The sequence below is a fragment of the Hippopotamus amphibius genome, chromosome 7 (assembly GCF_030028045.1).
Source record: "Hippopotamus amphibius kiboko isolate mHipAmp2 chromosome 7, mHipAmp2.hap2, whole genome shotgun sequence".
In the NCBI taxonomy this organism is placed as follows: domain Eukaryota; kingdom Metazoa; phylum Chordata; class Mammalia; order Artiodactyla; family Hippopotamidae; genus Hippopotamus; species Hippopotamus amphibius.
This window is the reverse complement of record NC_080192.1, coordinates 87094505-87120037: the sequence shown is the minus strand read 5'-3', so window position 1 is coordinate 87120037 and position 25533 is coordinate 87094505. Positions and strand designations below refer to the sequence as shown.

At 45.1% G+C, this 25533-nt stretch overlaps 1 protein-coding gene across 9 annotated transcripts in view; it reads right to left on the bottom strand.

The window, feature by feature from the left end:
• LOC130857222 (sideroflexin-5) overlaps positions 1-25533 on the bottom strand; it is a 151959-nt gene that overhangs the window by 50214 nt on the left and 76212 nt on the right. For all 9 annotated transcript variants that reach the window (XM_057742693.1, XM_057742692.1, XM_057742694.1 and 6 more), the window contains 5 exons: positions 25006-25060; positions 23028-23053; positions 5467-5520; positions 4383-4439; positions 2950-3015 (listed from right to left, as the gene is read on the bottom strand). In XM_057742693.1, the coding sequence (XP_057598676.1) occupies positions 2950-3015; positions 4383-4439; positions 5467-5520; positions 23028-23053; positions 25006-25060 (258 nt within the window). The remainder of the gene's footprint in view (positions 1-2949; positions 3016-4382; positions 4440-5466; positions 5521-23027; positions 23054-25005; positions 25061-25533) is intronic.

Sequence of the window (25533 nt, the reverse complement as noted above, 5' to 3'; positions counted from 1 at the left end):
GGGCTCGGCGGGGGTGACCATAGAAGCGCTTTACACGAACGCCCGAACGAAAGCACAGCGAGCACTGACAGAACTTCCTTTGTTAAAAAACAGCAAACTGCTAGATTTCAAAAATAACTTAAGACGAAATTTCTTTTTTATTCCCGAGCAAGAAGCCAGACATTGCCAGATCTATTTAGAGGGTTCACCAAAAGGCTGCTAACCTCCTGCCGGGGGGGTCCTGCCACCAGCATGAGGCTGCAGTTACGGGGTATACATGGGGGATCTCTGATTCTTGGGGCTGCTGCCCAAGGTCAGGGGCTCTTCTGAGAGGGGAAAGGGCTCTCCCGGGTCCAGAGAGGAGGCTGGCCTCCCAGGGCCTGGCCTCCTCTCCAGTGGGTCCTCAGTCCCTGGGATCTGCCCTTGGCCTGTCAGCCCCCAACCACACCGCCTGCTTGTAGGGACTCATTTTAATTAATGCCAGAACTGGGCCAACTACTGGGGCCGTGACACTTGTTTGCAGGTCATCTCCTCCTAACAGGCTCACCCTGGGGGGGCAGGATTTGTCACTAATTGAAGCAGAGATCAGTTAATGAGGCCGCAGGGCCTGGGCTTCCAGAGAACAAGGGAAAGGAAAATAAAATAAAGCCTCTTTCTTTGGAGGTTTTGCGATTTACACACACAAAAGAAAAGCAAGCAAGCTGCAAATTTTCCAAGTCAGAAACTCCACTCCATCTGCTGGAGTTAGACCCTCACTGTGCGCAGACGTCAGGCAGAGGGACGCAGCCACTGGCGGATGGAGCGCAGAGGGGCCTCCTGAGGCCGGCAAGCCATCACCAACCTAATTACCAAGTATTTATGGAGTACTGCTCTGCGCCCCCCTCCTTGGGGGAGAAGACACAGGGCCTGTCCCTGGTTAACTTGAAATCCAGTGGAACAATGAGAGGACAGGACATGGGGTGTAACTGAGTGAGCACATGAGAAGGAAAGAACTTTCTAGGCCTTGGGGCTGGCACGGTCAGGGAAACATCTCCTCGAGGGGCTCTGCAGCTAGGCAGGGAGAGGAAAGGATGGTGTCCCCAGCAAGGCACACACCCTGGGGGCTATGACAGCCCAGCGTAAGGCCCCGTCCCTGCAGGTAAGACCCCGTCTCTGAGAGCCCTAGGGGGTCCCAAGCCCCCAGTCACTCAGTGGCTTGCAGGTCAGAACCCCCACCCCACAATCTGGAATGGCTCTGGCCTTATGAAGTGGTTGGGATGGAATGACTGAGGACCACAAGGGTGGGACCGTGAGGACTGGGGACTCAGAGAGCCCGGAGCCCTGGCAGGAAGCCATGTCCCCATTCCCGCAGCCGCAGGCCTGAAGGGAAAGGACGTGCCACCAGGACAGTGATCCCCTCCACTCGAGCCCACCACAGCCAAGGCCACCCGGGACTCTCCCCGGGTGGCTTCCTCCTCCCATCTCCTCCGCACCTTCCCTTAAATCTCAAAGAAGGAACATGGGATTTCAAGCTGCTGAACTAGGCAGAGTGATGGGCTCCTCTTGTCGTAAGGGAGGTGACAGAGCCTTTGTCCACTCTCACAAGAGCCCCTGACCCTGGGCAGCACCCCCCCCAGAATCAGAGATCCCCAATTTGTATGGTCCTCAAATGAAGTCTCATGTTGCGTAGCAGGACCACCAGGGTGGGTTAGCAGTCTCTCGCTGAGCGATCTAAATAGATTTGGCAATTCTGGCTTCATGCTTGGGGTGAGACATAAGGATTCGGATTCAGGGAAGGAGAGTGATCTTCAGCATGATGTGGGGACCCCCCCCCCACCTAACAGCTGCTTGGAGATGAACCTGGTCCATGTGGAAGCAGAGTAAATGAGGCCATCTCAGAACAGCCCCAAATCCCTGTTTTAGGAGAACAGTGAAATAAATGCAGTGTACAGTGTACAGTGTAGGTACAATGAATTAGTACACAGGCGTGAACAACCACAACATTTACTTAATGACATGGGAAAGACGAAAAGGGGGGTTTTACAAAAAAAGGTTATCATACATAAACTTTTTATTATATGTGAATGTTTTTTAATTTGTATTTCCTAATTATTTTTCTTACCAATTACATGTATTTATTGTGTAATGAATAAAATAATGAAGGTGTGAGGTGACTTTTGCCCCCTGGAGTGGGCTATAGGAGATCATCCATCCAGGATGGAGAGCAGACCAGATGGAGGTCAGGGGTGGGTGAACATGCCAAGGTCTTGGGAGCTTGGGCTTCCACTCTGGCTCTGGCCCAGGCCCCTCGCTGTATCACCAGCCCTCTGCCCTCATCTGGGATACATCCTTATCCTCACACAGTCAGTCTAAAAACCTCCCCTACTTAGTAGCTGTTATATTCTCAAAACCCTGTGGAATTCTAAATGAGCCTATTTTCCCACTCTTGAGGAATGCACAGGACTCCAGGAAGGCTTGGACATGTGACCATAGGACTGAGGCCACCAAGAGGGGACCCAGGAACTCAGGCAAAGGGAAGCTGACATTTGGGCCAACCTTGGGGATGGATCAAGAACCCCTGCACTCCTGCATCAGCCACATTACTGAGTATGAAGACCAGCTCCTCTGAGGAGGGTGCCGGCTAGACACGGGCCCCTCTAGGGCAGACATCCCACCCCTGGCTAGGGTGCTCTTGCATGACCCACGGGCACTGCCTCACCTCCCCGCCTGCTCTCCCAAACCTGGAACACTGGCCTGTGCCCTCCCTCTATGAAAGTGTCACCAAGGTCTACTCTTCTCTGCCTAGGAAGATAGCCCTGACGGCCCCCACACAGAACCCCTGTCTCCCACACCCCTTGCCCAGCCCTGACCCCCAGATAAGGTCTGGCCCGAGATGCTGGGTGGGGCAGTCACAGAGCAGCAGGATGGAGAGGACGCCGGGGTGGGGGTGGGGGGTTAGAGGGAGCGGGCAGGGAGAGTGGGGTTACTCACAGCGATGGAGACGGCACTGATGACAGCTCCCAGGTAGCCCTGGATGAACTTGGACACAGGTGAAGGCTGGAAGACAGAGACAGAATTTCAGGTCCACTGGGTGCCCAAAGCTCCCATCCTCCACCCTTGCAAACGGCACCAACCAGCAAGAGGCATTCCTGCCCCCCAGCCTGGAGGGGCAGGTGGGAAGGAAGGCCTCTGGAAGCCAAAGAGATCCAGGCCTCCCTTGGCACAGCTCCACACATGGAAACCCAGGGCAGCTATGTCCGGGGAGATGCCAAAGGGCCCACTGCACTTCTGTCCTATTTTAGAAAGGTCCTTGGCAGATAGTGCTGGCTGGAGGCAGAAAATAGCAAGGGCCACACGGGTCCCTTGTGGCTGGGGCAAGCAGATCCAGTTTAGGAAGGCTAAATGTTGCGAGGGGGCTGTTTGGCACCCAGAGCACTTTCCCTGTGCAAATGACAGTGTCAAGGTGGCCACAGCCTGGCTGGCTCTCACAGGCCTGGTCAGCCATGCAGGCTTCCAGACCAGTAGGAGACAGACAATATTTCTATGGGAAAATGCATCCCAAGTTGCAGCACAGAAAGTTAAGGCAGAGCCGAGGAACTACGACAGCAGTTCTGGAGATGTTTGGTTTAAGGTGAACGGGAGCCATCCAAGCAGAGGTGTCCACGTGTGAAGCACAGGAATGAGGCGTGGGTCGAAGGTTTAGATGGGAAGAGGGGGATGTCCTCCGAGCATCAGGCCCTGAAGCTCCTCCTACCATCCAGGCCAGCTCATAACTCTCCTATCACGTCCCACCAAGGTTATAAATGTCCAGACCCTCTCCTCCCGACACTGACAGACCCCCCCAAGGGGACCTAGATTCCCCACTCTCCTCTGCTGCCTTTGGACGGAAATGTGGGAGAATCGACCAAGAGGAGAAGCAGCCTTGCCGGCGAAGCAGGGGCCCAGCCCCTTCCTAGACAAGAGAAGGGTGAGTGGGCCTCCACGGTGAGCTCGTCCCAGGAGTGCAGGGGGCTTTGGTGAGGACATGCCCCTCCTCTCAGACGCCTCGCCCTCAAGAGCAGCCCTTTAGCTTTGCAGCCAACAATCCTGGGGCACCGAGGCAGCTTCCAGGCAAGCTTGGAGGAAGCTTTAGAGGAATTCAGTCCCCATGTGGCTGATGCTGTTCTGATCCAAGATTCAGGTGTAAGAGCTGCCCAAGGAGAATTCTGAAGCCAGTGGAGCTTATCCCTTTCGCCACCCCCTCCACACACCCACGTTCTGGGCTTTTGTCACGTCATGTGAACAGTCCCTCCCCAGCAGGGCCCCTCCTGAAGGCCTGGCAGTAAAACCCGGAGGAGCAGCCCTGATGGTGGCATGCCACACTGGGAGGGAGAGCGTCACCCCAGCCCGAAGCCCGACACCGGGTAGGGGTCTGTGATGCTTACCTTGGTAGCGTTGCGGTTTGCATAGTTGACACAAGCGTTGTGGCTCTGGTTCAGCCACTGAAAGGCAATGGGGGGAGAGGGGAAGTCAGGAGAGGTGTGGTCACCTCCCTGGAAGCCACGCCTGGACCTGGGAGGCCACACCCCTCCAGAAAGACATGGGTCTCTAGTTCATGGTGGTTCGATCCATCCCCCGAGTTAGTGAGACCAGCCATCCTGGTTCTCCAGGACAGTGCAGGTTTTAGCACTGAAAGGCCCCAGTCCTGGGAAACCACTCAGTTCCTGGCAAACCAAGACACTGGTCCCACCCAGCCCAGCTATCCATCTCGGTCCAGAGATGGCCATCTCTCCCAAAATTCTGGTATTCACCACCCCAAATGGGCCCCTCTGCCTTTGCCACATCATCTCTTTCATATTAATGACTGGACAGAAGGTGGACACTTAAGCCCCTGGAATGACTAACAACTCTGAGCCTCTTTCAGAATACCCCAGCCCACTGTCCTGCACCACCTGCGGAGCCCAGACACAGACACTATTAGGAGTCTTTTTTTTCAGGAAGACTCTGACATTTTCTCCTGATGACAGGTAGATTTTTCTTCCTGCCCCTCTTTCTCTACACAGACACATAAAGAACTTCTGCTGTTTTCAGAGACCTACAACCCGGACTGTCTCCAAGAGCAGAGACCAGGATCCGTGACGCTTTTTTACCCACCTCACTACCTTGGACTCGGAGGTGGATTACCTTCCCCACAGATCTGGGTGAGGCTGATGTCAAAATGAGGCTATGGGCCTCAAGGTCACTGGCCAGGTTCGGACAAGCATCCAGGTGACGGCACCCGCCAGCCCTCCACACCTCTGTGCAAAAGTTAGAGCAGATATAATGGCCCAAGACTCGGGCTGCTGGGACCTGCTCAGCAGGGTTAAAAGTCCTGGGGTTTCTCCCAGTGGCTTCTGGGTTGGGGAGGAGCAGGAAGCGGCACGACTTTCCCCAAGGGGCCTGGATGGAGAGGAGACCCTGAGACAGGGCACGCTAGCCAGCACTTGGGCATCCGCTTCAGGAGCCCTCTGTTTGCACGGACACTGTTACCTGCCAGAAGACAGTGGATGCCAATGTCTGATTGGGCAAGAGAAGACCAACCACCTGTGTGAGAGAGAGAAAAGGCTAAAGAAGGCAAAAGAAACACCCTACACTTTTGCAAAGAAAACTGACACAGCCACAAACAAAAGTGAACTGAATCTGTATGTATAAACTACTAACCACAGTGAGATGCTATGTGATGAAAAAAACTTGGTTGAAGAATTATATGACATCATAATCCCATTTTTATAAAGGAAAAAAATCTCGCCATGTATATCCATATACATAAACACACATACATATACGTATCTCCAGGCATGAAAAAATCTGTCGCACAGCAGGTAGATGTCTCTGGAGGTTGGGTGACATGGTACTTTCTCACATTCTTCTTGAATATTTCTGTATTCTTTTTAACAGCAGACATGTATATTTTCATAATTGGTGGGTAGGGGAACAATAAAACAAACCAGCAAACAAAAGAAACACCTTTACTTCCACCCAGCTAACCCAGCTTCTTCACACCCTAGCCATCCAATAAGATTTTTGTGAGGATTCAGTAAAAATGATTTCAAAGTCCTTAAGTGCTTTACAAAGACAAGTAGGGAAATTTATATATTATCTCTGGGCCTCCATGAAGCAAAACCTACGCTATGTTTAAGCTATTGAATGAAACATAGATGTCTAATAAGTATTTGTTGAATGTGTGAATGAATTTACAAACACACACACATGACCAAATCTGGTTACCAAAGTGTCGATCCATTACTCCCAAAGCCTAAGTATCACCTAAGGCCTGGACTCAGTGACTCTGTTTTTTTGGTTTAAGTCAAGATTAATTGCCTGGGGGCTTCCCTGGTGGCGCAGTGGTTAAGAATCCGCCTGCCAAGGCAGGGGACACGGGTTTGACCCCTGCTCTGGGAAGATCCCACATGCTGTGGAGCAACGAAGCCCACGCGCCACAACTACTGAGCCCATGTGCCTAGAGCCCGTGCTCCACAGCAAGAGAAGCCACCACGATGAGAAAGAAGCCCGTGCACGGCAACAAAGGGCAGCCCCCACTCTCCACAAATAGAGAGAGCCCATGCAGAGCAATGAAGACCCAATGCAGCCAAAAATAAATAAAAATAAATTTTAAAATCTTAAAAAAAAAAAAAAGATTAATTGTCTGATCTTGACACTGACCAAATCTTAGATGTCAGGGATCCGTGCGCATCTCTCAAGTTTACCTTTTGAGTGCCCATGTGCAAAATAACATCTACCACGTGCTGCTGCATATGGAAAAAATGTGCACAACCAGCCACATATTGACTTATTTATTATTCCTGTAGATAAAGTGGCTCTTTGGCAAGAATTTCTGTAAGGAACAAGTATAAACATTCAATTCTATGCAGTAAATCAAATTCTAGACATCCTCAGCAGCATTAGTAAATCATGTTTTAAACATTAAAATGTTTTAAAACAGCGAACACGTACACACATTTATATTTATTGGCCCATATCAGTTTGAATAAAATTACAGAATGTAAAGCCATTCCATAGTACCCATGAAGAATTATGATATTTTTCTCCCTAAAATAAGATACCAACTAGATTTTTTTTTTTTTTGCAATGACAGCTTAGGGTTCTGGAGTGAGAATCAGGAGAACTTAGGTCTTAGCCTCAGCTCTATCCCTGTGTGATCTCCAGCAGAAGACATGCCCCTTTGGGGTTCTAGCTTTCTCCCCTATAGAGTGAAGAGGTTGACCTTGGAGGTCCTGCCTCAGTTTAAATTCTATTCTCAGGTTCCAAGTAGTAGGTGTGAAGTCAATACAGATGGTCCCATTGTCTGTAAAGGGAATTTTCCCACCACTCCTGCCAAGAAGTAACCCAGGGCCTCCTCCTAGCGCCCCGTCAGGAGCCAGACCATAGAGAGGAAGCTGAGCCTGGAGAGCCCTGCAGCTCGGAACAGACAGCATGAGCCTGTCAGTGTGAGTATGTGTGTGTGTGTGTGTGTGTGTGTGCGCGTTCACATGCATATGTACACATGTGCATGTCTGGCTGCCCCCCAAAGCCTGAGGAAATAAAATCTGTTTTCCATTGTTGGGAACTCAGCGCATCAATCCCCCTAATCCGCTGGTTTGTATAACACTGGTGTGTTTTGAACTACATTGTATTCTCCCCCTCAATCCCCTTTACACCCCCTGAACTGTGCTTGGGTCACCAGGACCGTCATAAGATGTGGCCCATGGGACCCACTGTATTTACCAGACAGCTGTTGTCCAGGACACTCACTGCTCATTACATTGGTCCCCTTTATGAATCCACCTGGTGGAAATTTTTCTGGTCTCAGGATCAGAACTTTATACCTCGGAACATCTGCTTTGCATCTGTCTTGCAGACACTGGGCTTTTAACTGTGTCCCTCTTTGCACTGACTGTCAAGATGCCCAGGCCGGGTCTCCACCGCCTACATCCGCCAAGTGTACATACAGACTGTAGTACATGTGTTTTGTGTCCAAACGTCACTCCTAGATTCATCTTATCTTTCCTTCCCTAAATTTCTTTTTGTCTCATTTTCATCTTGCTTGTTTTCTTTTGTGGCATGCATTTTTTAAATATGATATCAAGGTTTTTTTCCAGAACAAACCATACATACCCTTAACTAAAACAAACTAGTACCCAGGTTATACAATACACACACATACAGTGTAACCAGTGCGTTTTTCACCTTGTTGGCCAACCTGACCAGCCTCCTGCCCCAAACTCCTGCCCAAACATGGGCCTGATGTCCATGCTGGGCACCTCTGACTCCACACGCTTTCTTAAAGAGGTGAATTGATTGACTGATTTTGCTAAACATTTCTCCTTGTGTCACTTACCATGATCCTTATTGTAATTCTGGGGCTCAGACAACACAGAGATTACTTTCTACATTTTTGCAAATGGGGCAGCCGAGGCTTAGAGACAGTCAGTGATCTGCCCAAGGCTTCAAACCAAGCTAGAGAAAGAGTCAGGTCTCCTGATTCCTGGCTTGGGGGTCCCAACTCTCTGATTTTAGGGGCTCCTTCTCCAGCTCATCTGCCTGAGTACAAGAGTCACATTCTATGCCCATTTTCTAGCATCTTCTATGCACTGAGTTGCATACAGCTGGAGATTACCAGAAGAGATGACTACACAGCATCTAACCACCATAAACAAAGACCAAACAGGAAACTGTATGGGAACGTCCTTTATAACTCCTGGGCATGAAAACAACAAGATGGTTTAAACAGGTATTTGGACGTGTGTAAAATTGATAAATTCTAACATCCAAGCAGGAGTTAAGGAAGGGAGAGGCCTGGATATCTGCCAAAGGAGGCGACAGGATGGAGCCGAGGTGTACACACGTGTGCTCATGGGAGCAGGAACAGCTGAGAGACTGGCCTCATTGAAGGAGGAGGTTCGGGAAATCAGCAGACGGGAGTCCTGGGAGGGTGAGGGGAGAAGGCAGTGCAACACCGTGCTGCATTGGCCAAATGGGGCCCCAGGGAGCTATCTGAGGCTGAGGCAAGAGGAACAGGGATCCCGCCTTCCAGGTCCTACAGTCAGGCTGGTGGGGCCACGAGCACGCGGGTGCCAGCCCCATTCCCTATTAGGCAACATGCAGCACCATCTGCACAATCCCAGGAGCAAGAGCAGATATTTTATAACTTCCTTTTTTCTTTTTAAGTCTAAATTAAAAATAAATGTTCCTTCAGTTCTCAGATGTATATCTCTGGTGCAACCTGCCCACATTCCCTCACGCTGCCCTTTCCAGAACATAGCAGTGGAAAGGAGGAAAGAGATGAATAGAGAGAGGGAGCCAGTCCGCCGGCTTCAATGCCAGTGGATTGCACCTCTTCCAAGAGGGAGACGCTTCAGGCGTGGCCGCGCGGCGGGTAGAGAGAGCCCAGAATGCGGCTGGGACCAGGGAACAGAGGAGAGCCAACAGCCAGAATTCCCAGCCCAGCCTGCACCCTATCTTGCTGCAGGACCTCAGCCAAATCGCACATCCTATCTTTGCTTCCATTTATAGTTCATAACATGACTGGGGTCCCCTCCACAGCTCTCACCCCCCGGGCAGCTGTCCCCTCTGCACATCTGTCTGCCTTTGCTTCCTCTTCCCCTCAGGTGGCCGGCCACGGGCTCTGGTGATAATGCTCAGGCTCTGGTGGCGGGAGGAGCTGGACTCAAATCCTGGTTCTAGTAGTTACCCACTGTGTGACCACACACAAATTACTTGAGTTGTTTGTACCTCTGTTTTTTCATCTGTTACATGGGACCAATCCTGGTACCTCTCTGGATGACCAGGAGAGGAAGTAAGGCATGGAAAGAATTTGGCACAATGTCTGGCACGCAGCACGTGCTCACTAGGTGTTAGAAGTTAGTATCATTCCTCTCCATCTCATTCTTTTCTAGTCTTAGCTGATCTCTCATTTCCCTGAACTCCACAGTCTACATTACACAGTTGAGAATCATTTAGTCCCCACCTTGTCTTTGAACACAAGGCCTATCCCACAAAGGATAGTAAGCTCCTGATGGTAGAACCAGGGCTTTCCTCTCTGATGTCCCCCAAAGCACTCAGCACAAAGCTGGGCCTACACCACACACTGGAAGAACACTGTTAATTCATTATTAAGAATATTAATTCATTCTTGGCCAGGGAAAAGATCTATGATGGATTGTGACAATGACCGCCATCACCCATCGCTTCCTTACTCCTTTTATTAAAGTCTGATTGCATGAGGCTGTTGGCCTTTGGAGAGGCGGGCAGACTGAGTTTTGGTCCTGATTCTTCATGCCTCCCTGCATCCACACCCAGGGGAGGAATTTGTTTCCATGCTTTTGGTGTTGCTTGGCCATATGACTTGCTTTGACCAATGGCATATGGGAGGAAGCGGCAGTATGTCAGTTCTAGGCCCAGGCTTCAGAGGCCTCATGTATTTCTGCTGGCCCTCTGTGTTCCTAACAAAAGGAGACATGCCCTAATGTCCTCATCCAAGGAGGATAAGATGTGAGGAGCAGAGTCTGGCCTGGGCGAGCTGACTCCCAGTTGACCCCAGACCTGCAATGAGAAGCAAAACTGCCTCAGTCAAACCCAATCTAGATCAGCCAAACCCCAGGTAACTGCAGATCCCTAAGAACGAATGCTTATGGCTGCCACTGAAATTTTGGAGATGTTTGTTACACAGCACTATAGTAGCAAGAGCTGACTGATACAGGAATTACCATGTATGAAGAGTGAATATGCTATCCTTCCTGAGAAATATTCTCTACTACTACTAATGCACCTTGAATTATGTCTTCCCTAGTGATGCTGGTTCCTGAGTGGGTAGCTTATCTACCCACTCCACCTGGTGACCATGGGCCCAATTCTGGGGCTTCCCTGCCTAGTCCAGGAAGAAGGGAAGTTTGTGCTTGAGCCTCGTCTCAGGACAAAATCAGGAACGGGCCCAATTGCACCCATATGGCAACTGGCTTACAAGAAAAATCACATCTTCACTTCAGGCCTCTGCCTTCAGAGTGTTCTAACCTCTGCAGAGAGATAAGGTCTCAGTGTGGGAGAGAGGCACCACCAGATATCTCAATCTGCTTGGCCAGAAGTGGGACTTGAACAGTTGAAGACAAGGACAAGGGAGCAAGGCCACTGGTCACAATTCCATGCACTGCGATACTGGGACTCAGAACTGAGCAACCCCCCACCCCTTTGGCTGCATCCATACGAAAGTGACTCAAGTGTTAAGAAAAATGTTTTAAAAGTATAAAAAAGTATTTAAAAAATCCAGAGGGGAAACAGGGTGTGTGTCAAAACAACTGGGTGGTGAAACTTAAGTCAGAGGAAGACCACAGGGCACAGAATTATCTTGCTTGGCAAAGATAATGGCAGAGATAACTGGTCCTCCCACCCTCTACCCCATCTCTATTTGGCTAATCCCTCCTTATCCTCTGGGTTTCAGCTTAGTTGTCACTTCCTCCAGGAAGCCTTCCCTGGCCCTCAAGATGATGTTAGGTCCCTCATTATAAGCTCTTAGCACCCTGCCTTCCTTCTTTGCATTATTCATTTCAGTAGTAAATATCTGTTTAAAGTCTGTCTTCCTTGAGAGCTCCCAGAAGCTTCAGAGGGGTGAGACCTTATGACATTCACTTCTCAAATACCTGGGAGTCCTTGCTGGGAAAGCAACAGTCCTTTGGCATCATACCCTTTTCCTGCACACTGACTCACTCAGTTCTAAGATGTTCCTCTTCATTTTCAAAAGATCTTGCATGGGCCCGAGTACTCAGCAATTTGCCTGTTTTTTTTTTCCTTCTACTTTGTCTCCATCTTCTGATCTATATAGCTAATGATCTGAAAAGTAGCACTTCAGTGCACTAGGGGTGATGCTATTTAAAGGATCCCAACCAGTTAAAGAAAATATCTTTTGTCAAATGAATGTCTCTGACTGGTCAATTTCAGCTTAACTGAGCAACACCTCCTGGATTGTATAAACTAAGCCAAAATGACTGGTGTCCGATTACAATAGCCAGGAAGAAAATTGGGGTTGGGATTGAAATGTGTGAAAAAGCTGAGTCTGGGAAGAGGAGGGTTGGGAGATGTCAGAAAGGCCCTGGGACTCAGCCAAATCCTCAGGTAAGTGAACCCTCCATGGTCCACCCTTTCTCCCCACAGAGATGACATGATTTACACCAGCACCTTTGGAGAAATGGGGTTTCTGAGTCCCCATGATCAGTTGCAGTGTTAAAATGAGAGGGTTCAGAGTAGAGTCCAAGCTCCAAATGTCCCAAGACAGAAATCTGGTTTGGATGTAACCCAAGGCCTCTGGACTCACTGACGGGATGCTCCTGGTCTGCCCTCCTCAGTCACCTAGCTGGATATGGGGAGTTCCAGCCTTGAGTTCTGAGACTTCCAGAATGACAGGCAGAGGGAAGAGGAGGACGGCAGTGTCAGGGAGCTCAGGGCTGATAGGGGAGGCACAGACGCCACTTGGGAGAACCTCAGGCCCCAAAGAGAAACCCAGCTCCTTGCTCTGAGACATTATGGGAGCCAAGGGTAAAGGCTGGCAGCTGGGGAAATGCAGAGAGGACAGGATGGGGCCAGTACCCTGGGCCTGCCACTCCCAGCCACATGTGCCCAGAAAGGACAGGGCTGCACACCTCTCGGGAGAAATGTGGGAACTGAGATGCCAATTATAAGAAGTGACCATGGGTAGTGGGGTTCTTCTGGGAAGGTATCTGAAAAAGAGGAGCCACAAACTGCACCAGCCTTGGGAACAGCCTTGGTGCACTGGCTTAGCCGCCATGCTTGTGTATAAATTGGGATCTCTTTGCCACACATCAAAGGGGGAAAAGTTTCCATCTTCAAATGTTAAGCTTAAAATAAGACACTACATGGGTGCCAGTAGATCTGTGAAATCTGCTGACTAAACTGGCACCAGCTTCTGGGAGAAAACCAGCTCGTTTCTCCTGAGCTCTGGGAGCGAGCAGGGGAGGGGAGGGGTTACTCTCAGGCAAGGTGGGAACAGCGTGGGGGGTCAAGCCAGGGATGCTCACCTGCGCAGGAGGCAGTTTGGATATTGCTTCCAGAAGCATCTTAGTTGAGGCACCCGCCAGCCTTACTCACCCCTTCCCTTTATCACTCAGGGACCCAGTTCTAGCATATTCGCTGGCACCCCATTTCTATTTTGGTAAGCATTTTAGTGGTTTCTACATGTGTATATTTCTTACCCATTCTATCACAGCAGGGGCTTCCCTAAGGCATGGACTGGAACCTTCACTCCCTTCAGACCAGGCGTTTGCTGAGATGTTCAGTGTTATCAGGCAACAGCAGGGTCTTGGGGAAGCTGATGTGGCCGGTGGGAGCCAGGCCTCGGGTGGAAGTGCCGGGACAGCCACAGTGCTCCCTCCTTCCTGGGAGAGGCAGTGGCCCCAGGAGGGAGTGGGACCAACGAGTCCTCACATTGCGTATCCACGTCAAACTGCCCGGATGGAAGGCTACAGGTTCTCCATGACCAATGGCTCCTCTTGGGATCTGGCCTCTGGCCTAGCTGCTCTGAATCCTGGAATACAGCCACTTGGGGCTAGGAGGGGAGGCTAGGTGAGCACTGTCATTTTGGCTCTGGCTGCCACTGAGGCCATCCCAGGTCCTGCTGCCCGTTCACCTCAGTCAAGTGTTCATACAGAATCTCAGAGCCCAGGGATTCCTGTTCTCACATCCTGCACATTTATTTGCAGATGGATGTTTGCTCCAGGCTGGGAGAGGACTGATCCTGATAGGACATTCACAGCATCTACTTCAGCAGTAAAACCCTGAACCACAGAGGAGTGGGTCAGCACCCAAGTTCCCATGATGCCTAGAAGGCCGTAGTGACCCTGAAGTGATTGATTTATCTTAGGAAGTGGAGAAAATGGAAAGCTATGGGGTGTCCTCAATAACACCTGTGAACGAGAGACAGTGCTGGATCCCTTGTGTTAGCTAGCTTATCCCAGTTGATGGCAGCTATTAATTTTGAAAGGGTCCAGTTGGCCTCTTATGAGGAATAAGCCCCAAACTCAAATTCTCTGGTTTGGGAGACATGATACTGTCAAATGATACATCTTTTTACTTTTAAGCATTGATGGAATATTTATGAAAATTATTATGGCAGATTCTTGTTTGCCTACCTATAGCTATTCTTCTCTTCTTTCTCACTAAGAGAATCCCTATAATTAGGATTGGCTATATCTATCCAGCTAAGTTCTACATGGAATATAAAGAGAACAGTTGTGTGACACTTTGAAGAAGACTACTTAAAGGGTAATGACTCAGATAGGAAGTACATCCTTTGACTTTTCCCTTCTTTCTCCTCCCTGGGATATAGATGTGATGACTAGAACTTCAGCAGCCATCCTGAGCTATGAGGTGACTGACACTAGAAGCCAGTACTGAAAATGGTGTAGAAAAGTGGAAGTCTGAATTCCTGATGACTGTGGGGATCTGCCTACCTTCAAAATTCTTTTATATGAGAGAGAAATCAATTATTTTGTTTAAGCTACTCTTATTTTGAACTTTTTGTTATATACAAATGGTCCTACTCCTAACTGATATAATCATATACTGTGTTACAAAGAAAACCATAATAAATCTCAAATGGCAAAACTGTAGAGATTACTCTCTCTGAAAATAAGATAAACTAGAAAATAATAACAAAAGAATATATCCTTTTAAAACCCAATCATTTGGAATTTAAAACACATTCTTCTGACTATCTAACTGATTAAAGAGGATTCAAAGCTATAATTTCAAACTCATTTAGAAAATAAAAACATAGATCACTATATATGAAAACATATTAGACAAAGCCAAGTAGTCAATATACTCAGAAGCAAATTCAGAGCCCGAAACAGTTTCATTAGAAGGAAAGAATGAGAATAAATAAAAATAAGTTCAAGGCAAAAAGTTAAAAAACCAACCACAAACAAATCAAAGAGGAAAAGGATATTATAAAAACAAGAGCAGAAATGAATAAAGTAGAAAATGAAAACAGAATTGATAGATACATCTAAGAGCTGATACCCAGACACAACTCTCACAAATCTAGTTATTTTACTAAAGGAGATGGAGGTGAGAAGTGGGGACAAGACTCAAAACTCAATCCAAGGAAAATAGTTATATTTTAAAAATCAATATTTAAAACTTTTCTACAACAAAGACACCAGAGAGTAAAGGAAAAACAGCTGGGAGAAGAGATTTGCAATACATGTAATTCAAAGAATTAATATCCAAAATATTTAAGGAACGGTTACACATCAATTAGGAAAATACACCCAATGGAAGAATGAACAAAGGATGTCAACAGCTAATTCACAGAAGAGGAAATGTAAATATCCAATAAATATACAAAAAGAAGTGAGATCTTTTTGGTGTTCAGGGAAACATGAATTGCCTTTTACACAGCAAACTCAAGTTTCTGGAATGGGCCCTTAAGAAATCCTCATACTTGTGCAGAAAGAACTTTATAAGATTTTTCTCATAGCAAATAACCAGAAACAATCTAAATCCATCACTATGGGAGAGAATGCTATTCAGCAGGAAAAATAAGGAAGGAAGGAAGGAAGGAAGGAAGGAAGGAAGGAAGGAAGGAAGGAAGGAAGGAAGGGAGGGAGGGAGGGAGGGAGGAAGGAAGGGAGGAAGGAAGGAAGGGGATCTTTACATAGGCAAATTGCTAAGTGTAAGTAAGCTATTTGTAGATAAATAAGTATATTTTTACATTTTAACAGAAAAGATACAAAACAAAACAAAATTTTTAGTGATGTTCCATATTTTATGCAAACACCTAGAAAAAAGCCTGAAAGTTCACACTGAACTTCTCACAGAGGTTATTTCTGGGAGTAGATCTGGAGTTGAGGGTCGTCAGAGGAACTTTTTTTTTTTTATTGTTTGAATTCTGATCTGAGAGAACATATTCATATATTACTTGTGTAACTTTAAAAATATTCTTTAAAAAATTCTTGGTGATATTTTTGAATTCCAAAGAACTTATTCATGTATTACTTGTATAATTTTATAAAATATATGGAGAAGATTTTTTTTTTTTAATCCTAAGGATATTTCTGCACGGAGAAAAATACCAAAAGATCCCAAAGGGAATGGGGGAGGTTTACCTATAAAGAAAAAGAGAATCAGGCCAACCATTGTTCATGTATAAGAGGGAAAATACATCATTTCAGATATACAAGGACTCAGAAAGTATTGCCCACACACTCAATATTATTCAAAGAAGTACTCTAGCCAAACATAGAGAACACACACACACACACACACACACACACACACGAAAAGCCTAAATAATTGTGAAGTTTAATAGAGGTGTTAAGCATGGATTTAAAAAACTGGTGAGATTCCAGATTATTTCCAAAATCTTGGCAGGTGTGTATGGGTAAAATGGTAGAGTAGAGAGTAGGGTAAAACGGTATGCTAAAATTCTCTTCCTTTGTGGGTAGGGTTGGGGAGGTCCTATTTACTATTCAATTATTGATACTGATAAGGTAAATACAACGAAATCTCTCCATAATATATTATAGGAGAATGGTAATTAGAGACGATTAGGATGCTCCCCTTCCAAACTACTTAAGAAACCAAAAGGACCAATGAAACTTACCACTCTAGCACAAATCAGGAAAATAAATGGAAACAATAACAAACCTGATAAACAAACCAACAAACAAATTACTTGATAGCTGGGATAAGTGCTCACAATAACCAGTGCAAAATAAATATGAATGAGTTCCATTAATTATTAAAGACAAGAGTTTCTCAAACTGGGTAAAAAGAAGTAGAATTCAGCTCAATTTTGTCTATGAGAGACATGTACACAGAAATTAAATATCACTCTGATATAAATGTGTAGGTAATAATTTACAAGGCAAATAACACAATGGGAATAGACTTATTAATATGAGATGAAGTAGAATTCGAGACAATAATATTCAACGAAACAGGGATATTTCATGTATTTGTGTGTGTGTGTTTGTGTGTGTGTGAAAGAAAGAGAGAAAGAGGTGGGAAGGTGGAGATTATAATATCAGGAAGATAAAAATGTCACGAACACACGAAACCCCACTGCACTGAAATATATACAGCAAAAGCTAAAGAAATGCAAAGAAATTAAACATACACAATTATGGTGGGGGAATCCTATAACACTTTCTCAGAATATTTCAGAACAGTATAGACATTTCAGGAAAACTACAAAAGGATAGAGATGAGGATATTCCCTATACATATTGATATATATTTAAAATATATGTATAAAATGAAACATTTCAAGCATACAGAGAAGTCTAGAGGACAATATAATGAACATCCACATAGTGCCAAGTCTTATCATTTTGTCAAATTTTTGTGAAAATTTTATCTTTTTAAAAGATGAAACATAACAGATACATGAAGCACCTCCTGTTCTGCTAGATTCCACTGCCTTCTCTCTCTCCAGAGGCAAGTAGTATCATGAATCTGTTGCTAACTGTTCCCATGAATGTTTTTATGGAGCCATGAAAAATATACCCAAATTATATATATATATAATATTGCTTTGCATATTAAAACATTATATAAATGACATCAGACAGTATTATTACTCTGCTACTGTTTTTTTCATTCATCATTGGGTTGTTTTTTTTTTTTAAGCTCTTTGTTGGAATATAATTGCTTCACACTCTTGTACCAGCTTTTGAGGTACACCAAAGTGAATCAGCTGTATTTATACATATATCTCCATATCCCCTCCCTCCCACAACTCCCTCCCACCCTCCCTGTCCTGGCCCTTTAAGGCATCACCCATCATCCAGTTGATCTCCCTTTGTTATACAGCAACTTCTCACTAGCTATCTATTTTACAGTTGGTAGTGTAAATATCATCGTTTTTGAGATTTATCAATACTGATAAATGTAGCCCTGTTCATTATTTTCTTTCCTGTGTTAAATATTCCATTGTATGACTAAATCATGACATTTACCCATTCTCTTGTTGATGGACATCTCAGTGGTTTCCTTTTTTTTTAATTGTTTGCTATTATAAACAATGCTGCAAATATTTTCTGTTCATATTTAATGTGTTTTGTGTGTGAGGTGAAATTTAACTTTATCCTTTTCCATATAGGTAGCACCAGTTGTTAGCTGGTGCATCCTTTTTCTCCACTGATTTGTCAAATACCAAGCTTCCATATGGGTATGGGCGTGTTCCTAAACTTTCTATTCTGGTGCGATGATCTATTTGTTTATCCCTAAACCACAGCCAAACTCTCATATACTACTTAGCAGTGTAAGTGACTCTCCTCTTACCACCTCATTCTTGAAAATTGCCTTGGCTGTTCTTGGCCCTTACCTGTTCATATAATTTTTAGTATCAACTTGTCAAGTTCTGTGAAAAATCCTGCTGAGATTTTGATTGCAATTATATTGAATATAATTGAATATAATTTGAAGAAAATGAGTATCTTCATGATAACAAATATTCCCACCCAAGGTGATGTATTTCTCATTTATTTAGATCTCCAACGTCCTTCAATAAAGTTTTATAAGTTCTTCCATAAAGGTCTTGCACATCCTTTCTTGAATTTATTTTTGGTAACTTATCATTCTAAGTGCTATTATAAATGCTTTTTTTTTAAAAAAAAATCATGCTCTAGATGTTTGTTAGGTTTATAGGCATACAACAATTACTTTCTATATTTGTCTTACATTCAGAAATCTTATAAAATAGTAGTTCCAATACTTTGCCTATTCTCATGAATAATTTTGTTTCTTCCTTTTCAATCCTAATACTAGTCATTTATTTTTTCACATCTTATTGAGCTTATTAGTCTCCTAGGAAAATGCTGGATAGAAGCACTGTTATCAGGCATTCTTACCCTGTCCTGGACATTAAGACTTTTATCTTTATCTGATTCATCTTTAAGAATGGTACTTGCTATGGGGCTGGGTTTGTCTTTTTTTGTTTGTTTGTTTTTTGACAGATACTCTATTAAGTTAATGAAGCTCCCTTTTACACCTAACTAACCTTGTCTTTTTAAAAAAATTATAAATGGAGTTATGTTTTATTTTATCAAATGATTTTCCTGTATCTACTGAGATTATCATGTTTCTCCTTCAATTTGTCAATGTGATGAACTATATTAACACATTCTCTAATGTTACCATTTTTGGTAAATGTTACTTGATATATTTTAATACATTGCTAGATTCAACTTGCTATTATTTCATTTAGACTATTTATGTATAATTTCATAAGTGATGTTGGCCTGTAATTTTTCTTTCTTACACTTACTTCTTTGGCATTGGTTTCAGAGTGCCTCATAAATGAATTAGGGAATACTTCCTCTTTTTTATTCCCTGTAAAGAGTTTTGTAAAGATTGAGTTTGGGTATTACTTTGAGTGTAGTCACCTGAAAGATCATGGGAGCCTAGTGGTAATTTTTTTTGTTTGTTACTTCTTTGGTGCATATATTTTAAGCAACTGATCTAATTTCTTTCTATTCATAGGTCTTTTCAAATTCTACATTTCCTCTTGCTAGGCAGTAACCTATACTTTCTCAGAAATGTATCCATTTTTTCTAAGTCTTCAAATTTACTGCCCCAGATTGATTTTGACCTTTTAAACCTCTATTATATCTGTAATTATTGTACTTTTTAGTCCTAGTATTTTTTATTTGTATCTTCTCTCTTTTTTCTTGCTCAGTGTTGCCAGAAATGTCTATTCAATTAGGTCTTTAGGAATTTACCCTCAAGATATATCTCCAATAATTTCAAAACACACATGCACAAGACTTCTATTCTTGCATTATTCATATTAGCAAAATAATGGAAATAATCTAAATGTCCATATGCAGGAAAATAATTGAACAAATTATGGTACTTCCATGTAGTATACTACTATGCAGCTATTTAAAAAAAAATGAGGAAGATCTCTGTAAAATCATGTACTGTCATTTCCAGGATATGTCATTAAGTGAAAAAAACATCGCACAAAAGGTTTATGTAGTATGTTACCTTTTATAGAAAAAAGAAAGGGAAATATATTTGTATTTGCTTATTTTTATGAAAAAAATAGGAAGGATAAAATTATTTCCTTAGAGAGAATGGGTGGGAAGGAGGCAGAAGGGATAAAGAGGGGCATGGAACTTTTATTATGCCTTTTTATATAGGTTTGACTTTTGAATTATGTTGACATTTTATATAGTTCCAAAAATAAATCAGTAAGAATGGGGAAATATCTGAAATTCAACAGAATGGCAACATAAACAAATAAACCTACCTGCATATCAAATAAATAACATACAGACAGAAGAAAATAATTAATTCAAATAAATTTTGAACATGGTTCTCTGACTATATACTCTCAGTAGGATCTATTCAATGGACAAAAAGAACTTCAAAGAAATCTCGAGCCTTAATACATTTGGGGGAGGGATTAATGCATGTCTGAGTGGCATTAATGTAGCAATTCTGAAATTCTTTTATTTATATATATAAGATTTAGTAATTGAATAAATATATTGTTGCTGTATTCTCATTCAGGGAGAAGGAAGATATAGATATGAAATGGAAGGAGGGGAAGAACTCTGAGATGTTGGATTGGAATTAGAGATAGTAGGAAATCATGACTTTTTTAAATAAACTTGTTTACTTATTTATTATTGGCTGTGTTGGGTCTTCGTTGCTGCGCGGGCCTTCTCTAGTTGTGGCGAGCAGGGGTTACTCTTCATTGTGGTGCACAGGCTCCTCATTGCCATGGCTTCTCTTGTTGTGGAGCATGGGCTCTAGGTGCATGGGCTTCAGTAGTTGTGGCACACAGGCTCAATAGTTGTGGCACACGGGCTTAGTTGCTCCATGGCACGTGGGATCTTCCCGGAGCAGGGATAGAACCCGTGTCCCCTGCATTGGCAGGCGGATTCTTAACCATTACACCACCTAGGAAGCCCAGGAAATCATGATTTTTAAAAAGTCATTATGTCCTAGTTCTGTCTGCTAAGAAGGCCTTGAAACAATGACACACCAGTAACAATGAGCACACCTACCTATCCAGATCTTGGTTTCTAAATACCATTCCCTTCTAAAAGGAATCAGAGCTCTTTGGAGAAATGGATGGGTACTGGCCTGGGGCAAAGAAACCACAAAATAAGTTTGGAATATACATACGTTGTGACAGAAAGTACTGAAGTACATACTGGGACTTCCCTGGCGGCACAGTGGTTAAGAACCTGCCTGCCAATGCAGGGGACACAGGTTTGATCCTTGCTCCGAGAAGATCCCACATGCTGCAAAGCAACTAAGCCCATGTGCCACAACTACTGAGCCTTCATGCTGCAACTGCTGAAGCCTGTGCTCCTAGAGCCTGTGCTCTGCAACAAGAGAAGCCACCACAATGAGAAGCTTGCACACAGCAACAAAGAGTACCCCCACTCGCCACAACTAGCAAGAGCCCACGCACAGCAACGAAGACCCCACACAGCCCAAAAATAAATAAATAAATAAATAGATAGATAGATAAATAAATAATAACACAACATTGTTAAAAAAAAAGTATTGAAGTACATACTCAAAGAATAAAAAAGACGTCAAATGGACAGAGAAATTGCTTTAAAGAGTTTCTATTGGTCAAACTTGGCACAATTTGTATATAAAAATGAATAATGACAAAAGTAAATTATTACCCACTGAATGCAAAAAATATACAAGACCATACTGATAGTTTTAAAAAACAAGAAAGTAGGAGGCAGAAGGAAAGACCCTTATTTACAGGAGGCTGCCAATTAATAAATATAGAATGAATGATATTTATGAAATATATAGGAAACTTTCAGACTAGGTAAATATCCTGTTCCCAGTTTTTCACTTAGTGGTTTTATTGGTCATTCTTGTCTGTTTCCAGCTTTAGGCTAATATGAAAAAAGTTACTATAAACATTTATATATAGATCTTTGTGTGGACCTATGTATTCACTTCTCTAGAAGTAAATACCTAATGTAGGATTGCTGGCTCACATTGTAGGTGTATGTTTAACTTTATAAGAAACTGCAATACCATTTTACACATACGCCTGCCCTGATCCCAATCCCAATTCTAGGATCACACACCACATCTAGTTGTTATCTCTTTAGCCTCCTGGGTACGATGCAAGAGAAATGAAGATGTGTATAGGGGTGTGTGTGTATCTCCATATAAATCCTCTAAAAGACTTGTACGATTATGTTCAAAGCATGTTGTTGTAAACTCCAAACTGGAAACAACTCAGATGTCTACCAACAGTGGGATGAATAAAGAAATTTCAATGTAGTTATAACAGTGGAATATCATGCAGCAATAAAAAAGAACAAGTTAATACTACATATAATAATGTCTCATAAACAATTGAGTGAAAGAAGCCAAGCCTCCCAAAAAGTACATTTATATAAGTGCTTCCATTTTTATAAAGTTCAATAACAGGCAAAATGAGAATATATGAAGGAAGTCAGAAAAGTAGTCCCCGTGAGGTTAGTGACTGAGGAGGGGCACGCAACAGGTTTCTGAGATGCTGATAACGCTCTATATCTTCATCTAAGTGATGTTTACTTGGCTGAGCTCACTTTGTGAAAATTTGTCAAGCTGTACATTTATGACAAATGCAACCTTTCTGTACATTTTTTCTACTCCAGTATAAAGAAATTGAGTAAACTTAATTCTGATTTCAAAACTGAGCAAAAATAATGCTGCATTCTTCAGTTTTCAGAAGGCACCCTTACTTTCTGACTTGTCAAGCTTTCTGGGAAAACTTCCCTGTAATCAAATCGGCATGTCCTAATTAATGACAATACTTGGAATGAAAACTGTACAGGGATGAAGGCACCTCGAGGCCCTGTTGGGTGTACATTGGCATACCTTCTATGGAAAGAGGTTTGACAATTAAAAAGAATTAAAGAGAAATATATGATATTTTCTCCAACAGTTTCCCGCCAGGAATTTATCCTAAATCAACAAACTAAATATTTATGAAGAGTGACGTAAAGTTATACATTAAAAAAATTTTTTAGGAAAGAAAACCCTTTGAAGGTAACACTTACAATTGGCGTCCCAAAAGGAATGTAACCTGTGAGAGAACAGAGAGGAGGGTCAAGTTTTATAATCCCACCTGATTCTGTTCCACCTGCCTTTCAACTGAGATGCCAGAGAGACTCTGGCCTTGGTCTTAACAGTGGCTTTAATGAAAGGGCTCAGGTCAGTTAAGCGGGAGGCACCTCTAGCCCCCAGGCCTTTTCCCAGCTCAGCTCAGGACGGAGGGCTCCCCTGTGTCCCCCAACCTCCTTGTTCTCTCCTCAGTTCTCACTCCCCTCCAAAGTCAGGGGCTCCATTCCTGAAGGAGGCTGCCCACAGCTGGGGCACTGACACACTGCACTTGGTGGTCCTCCCCGTTTCCTCCATGAGGCACAACGCCCCCGCCCCCACTCACCACAATGTCTCTGAAGGCCTGGAATGTCCTCCTTCTTCCCTCAGCTTGCCTTTCTAAAACACACCCTTAATCTCCTGGCATTATGACCATGTCTGGAAAGGGCATCCTCTACCCACCTGAGATGTGTGCCTCTAAGTGCCAGAGCTCTTTGCATCTCTAGGGCCCTGGCTAGACATTCTCAACAGAGCAGGGAAGGGCTGCATGACGTGTAGTTGGGCCCTGGCTGCCTCCCCACTGCTCACGGCCCCCAGACTATGGCCAGGCTCCCTCCTCCACCCTCACTGCTGTAGGTGGGCATCTTCCTGTCCCAGCCTCTAACTTACGGCAGCCAGTCAGCTGGGGCCCAACAGCAGGGAACCACATTGTCTGGGTTACGTCTAGAGCAAAGGCTGGCGTCCTGCATGTGCATACTTGTACACGTGAGCCACCCCTCTCCTACCCGCACCCCTCTGGGGAGAGGCCCAAAGATTGATCAGAGAATTGCGGAATAAGCCAGTCTCAGGGTGAGAGCCTGCTATGGCCCCATGTAGGCACTGGGGAGCACCTACAGCCACGGCTACAAGAGCCTTCACTGCCTTAGAGTTCTTCATGGCAAAGCAAGGGTCACTGGGCACTAACTGTCCCAGTTTGCACAATGATGTCACGTGGTTGTCTATTCTCTCACCCCCACGAGGTCAGGCTCTCTGAGGGTGGGGACCCTGACTAACCTCCTGGACTGAGAACACCCACTGGTAGGGACCCCTTCTCCAGCTGACTGAGGGCTTCCCAAGGCAGCCCTCCCACCCACCCTGTGACTCAGGTGGGGGGTACACGCCATCGCACTGAGAAATGGCATGGAGGAGGCATCGGCACACTGGTGTGAGCCTGACCTCTGCTGTGTGACTCCGGACAAGGCCCTTAGCCTCTCAGAATGGTAGGCAGGGCAACCAAGCTGCCCCAGCCAGCGTATGGGCCAGTGCTTTCTAGGCCATTAAGCTCTACATACAGAGCTGTCCCTCTAGTGGCCACAGGGTGGGGACTTGCTGGGGGCAGGGCTCTTAGACTCATTCTCCCATTACCCCTCGGCCCGCTGGTCTCCACGGAACAGGCATCCACCTCCCTGTGTGTGCAGTGATGCGAATGCACGGCATACATTGGGAAGCGCAGGTTAAAAGTAGGATCAAGACAAGGGAGTCAGTCTAGGGGATTATGTGCATGAAAAGGCTGAGCAGGGAGCAGGGCTTGGAAGGAAGGCGTGCAGTGTGCACAGGTAAGAGAGGAGCCAGTCATGGAAGGCAGGACTTGCCCTAGCAGGCGTCACCCTGAGGCTGCTGCTAAGTGACTGGGGTGTAACCCAGGGGTGGGGGCACCAGATTCACCTGTGGAGGCCTCGACTCCACCCCAACTGCTCAGGCAGAAAAGACAGACAGACACATTTTAAAAGCTCTATACGCTGGACAGTCTTGTACAGTTGAGCCAAAGTGACCATGCAGGTGCGAGTGCAGCCACGTGTGTGCAACAGGCTCTGTAAGCCCCTCAGCCCAGCGTATCTGGAGCTGTGACCATTGTAAGCAGCCCAGGCTGGGCAGAACCAGAGGGTCCCAAGGGCTTACCTGACATTCTAAAGGGCATGAAGATCTTCTCATTGGTGTCCGGGTGTAGAATAGCCTGGCAAGAGCCGGGAACAGAGCACAGGGTGACAGTTGGGGAGGGAGAAAGGACATGGGGGGGGAGGGGAAGGAGAGCTCCCCCAGGGAGACTCGGGTGGCCTGTGGCTGTATCCCACCTCGCCTTGTGGCCGATCAGTGCTTCCCACCATTCGAGGCAAGAGAAACCAAACATGGGCCACAAACAGAGCTTCTCTTCCTAAGTCGTGCTCAAAGCTGAACACAGTGCAGAGCAGACCATGTCTACCTTGCAGGCCCTCTGTCCCCCATGCCTCACACACAGCAGGCACACAATAAGGGTTTTGTGGAAGGAGCTCAGGGGGCCCAGGGAAAGGCAGGCTGATTTGACTCTAGTCTTCAGAAACTCAGGCCCTGGTACTGGGGAAGAAGGAAGGCGTTGAGGGGAGGGAGCAGGGTAGCGCAAAGTCTCTGAGAACAGCAGAGGGGAAGGAAAAGAATGCAAAATTGAATTAC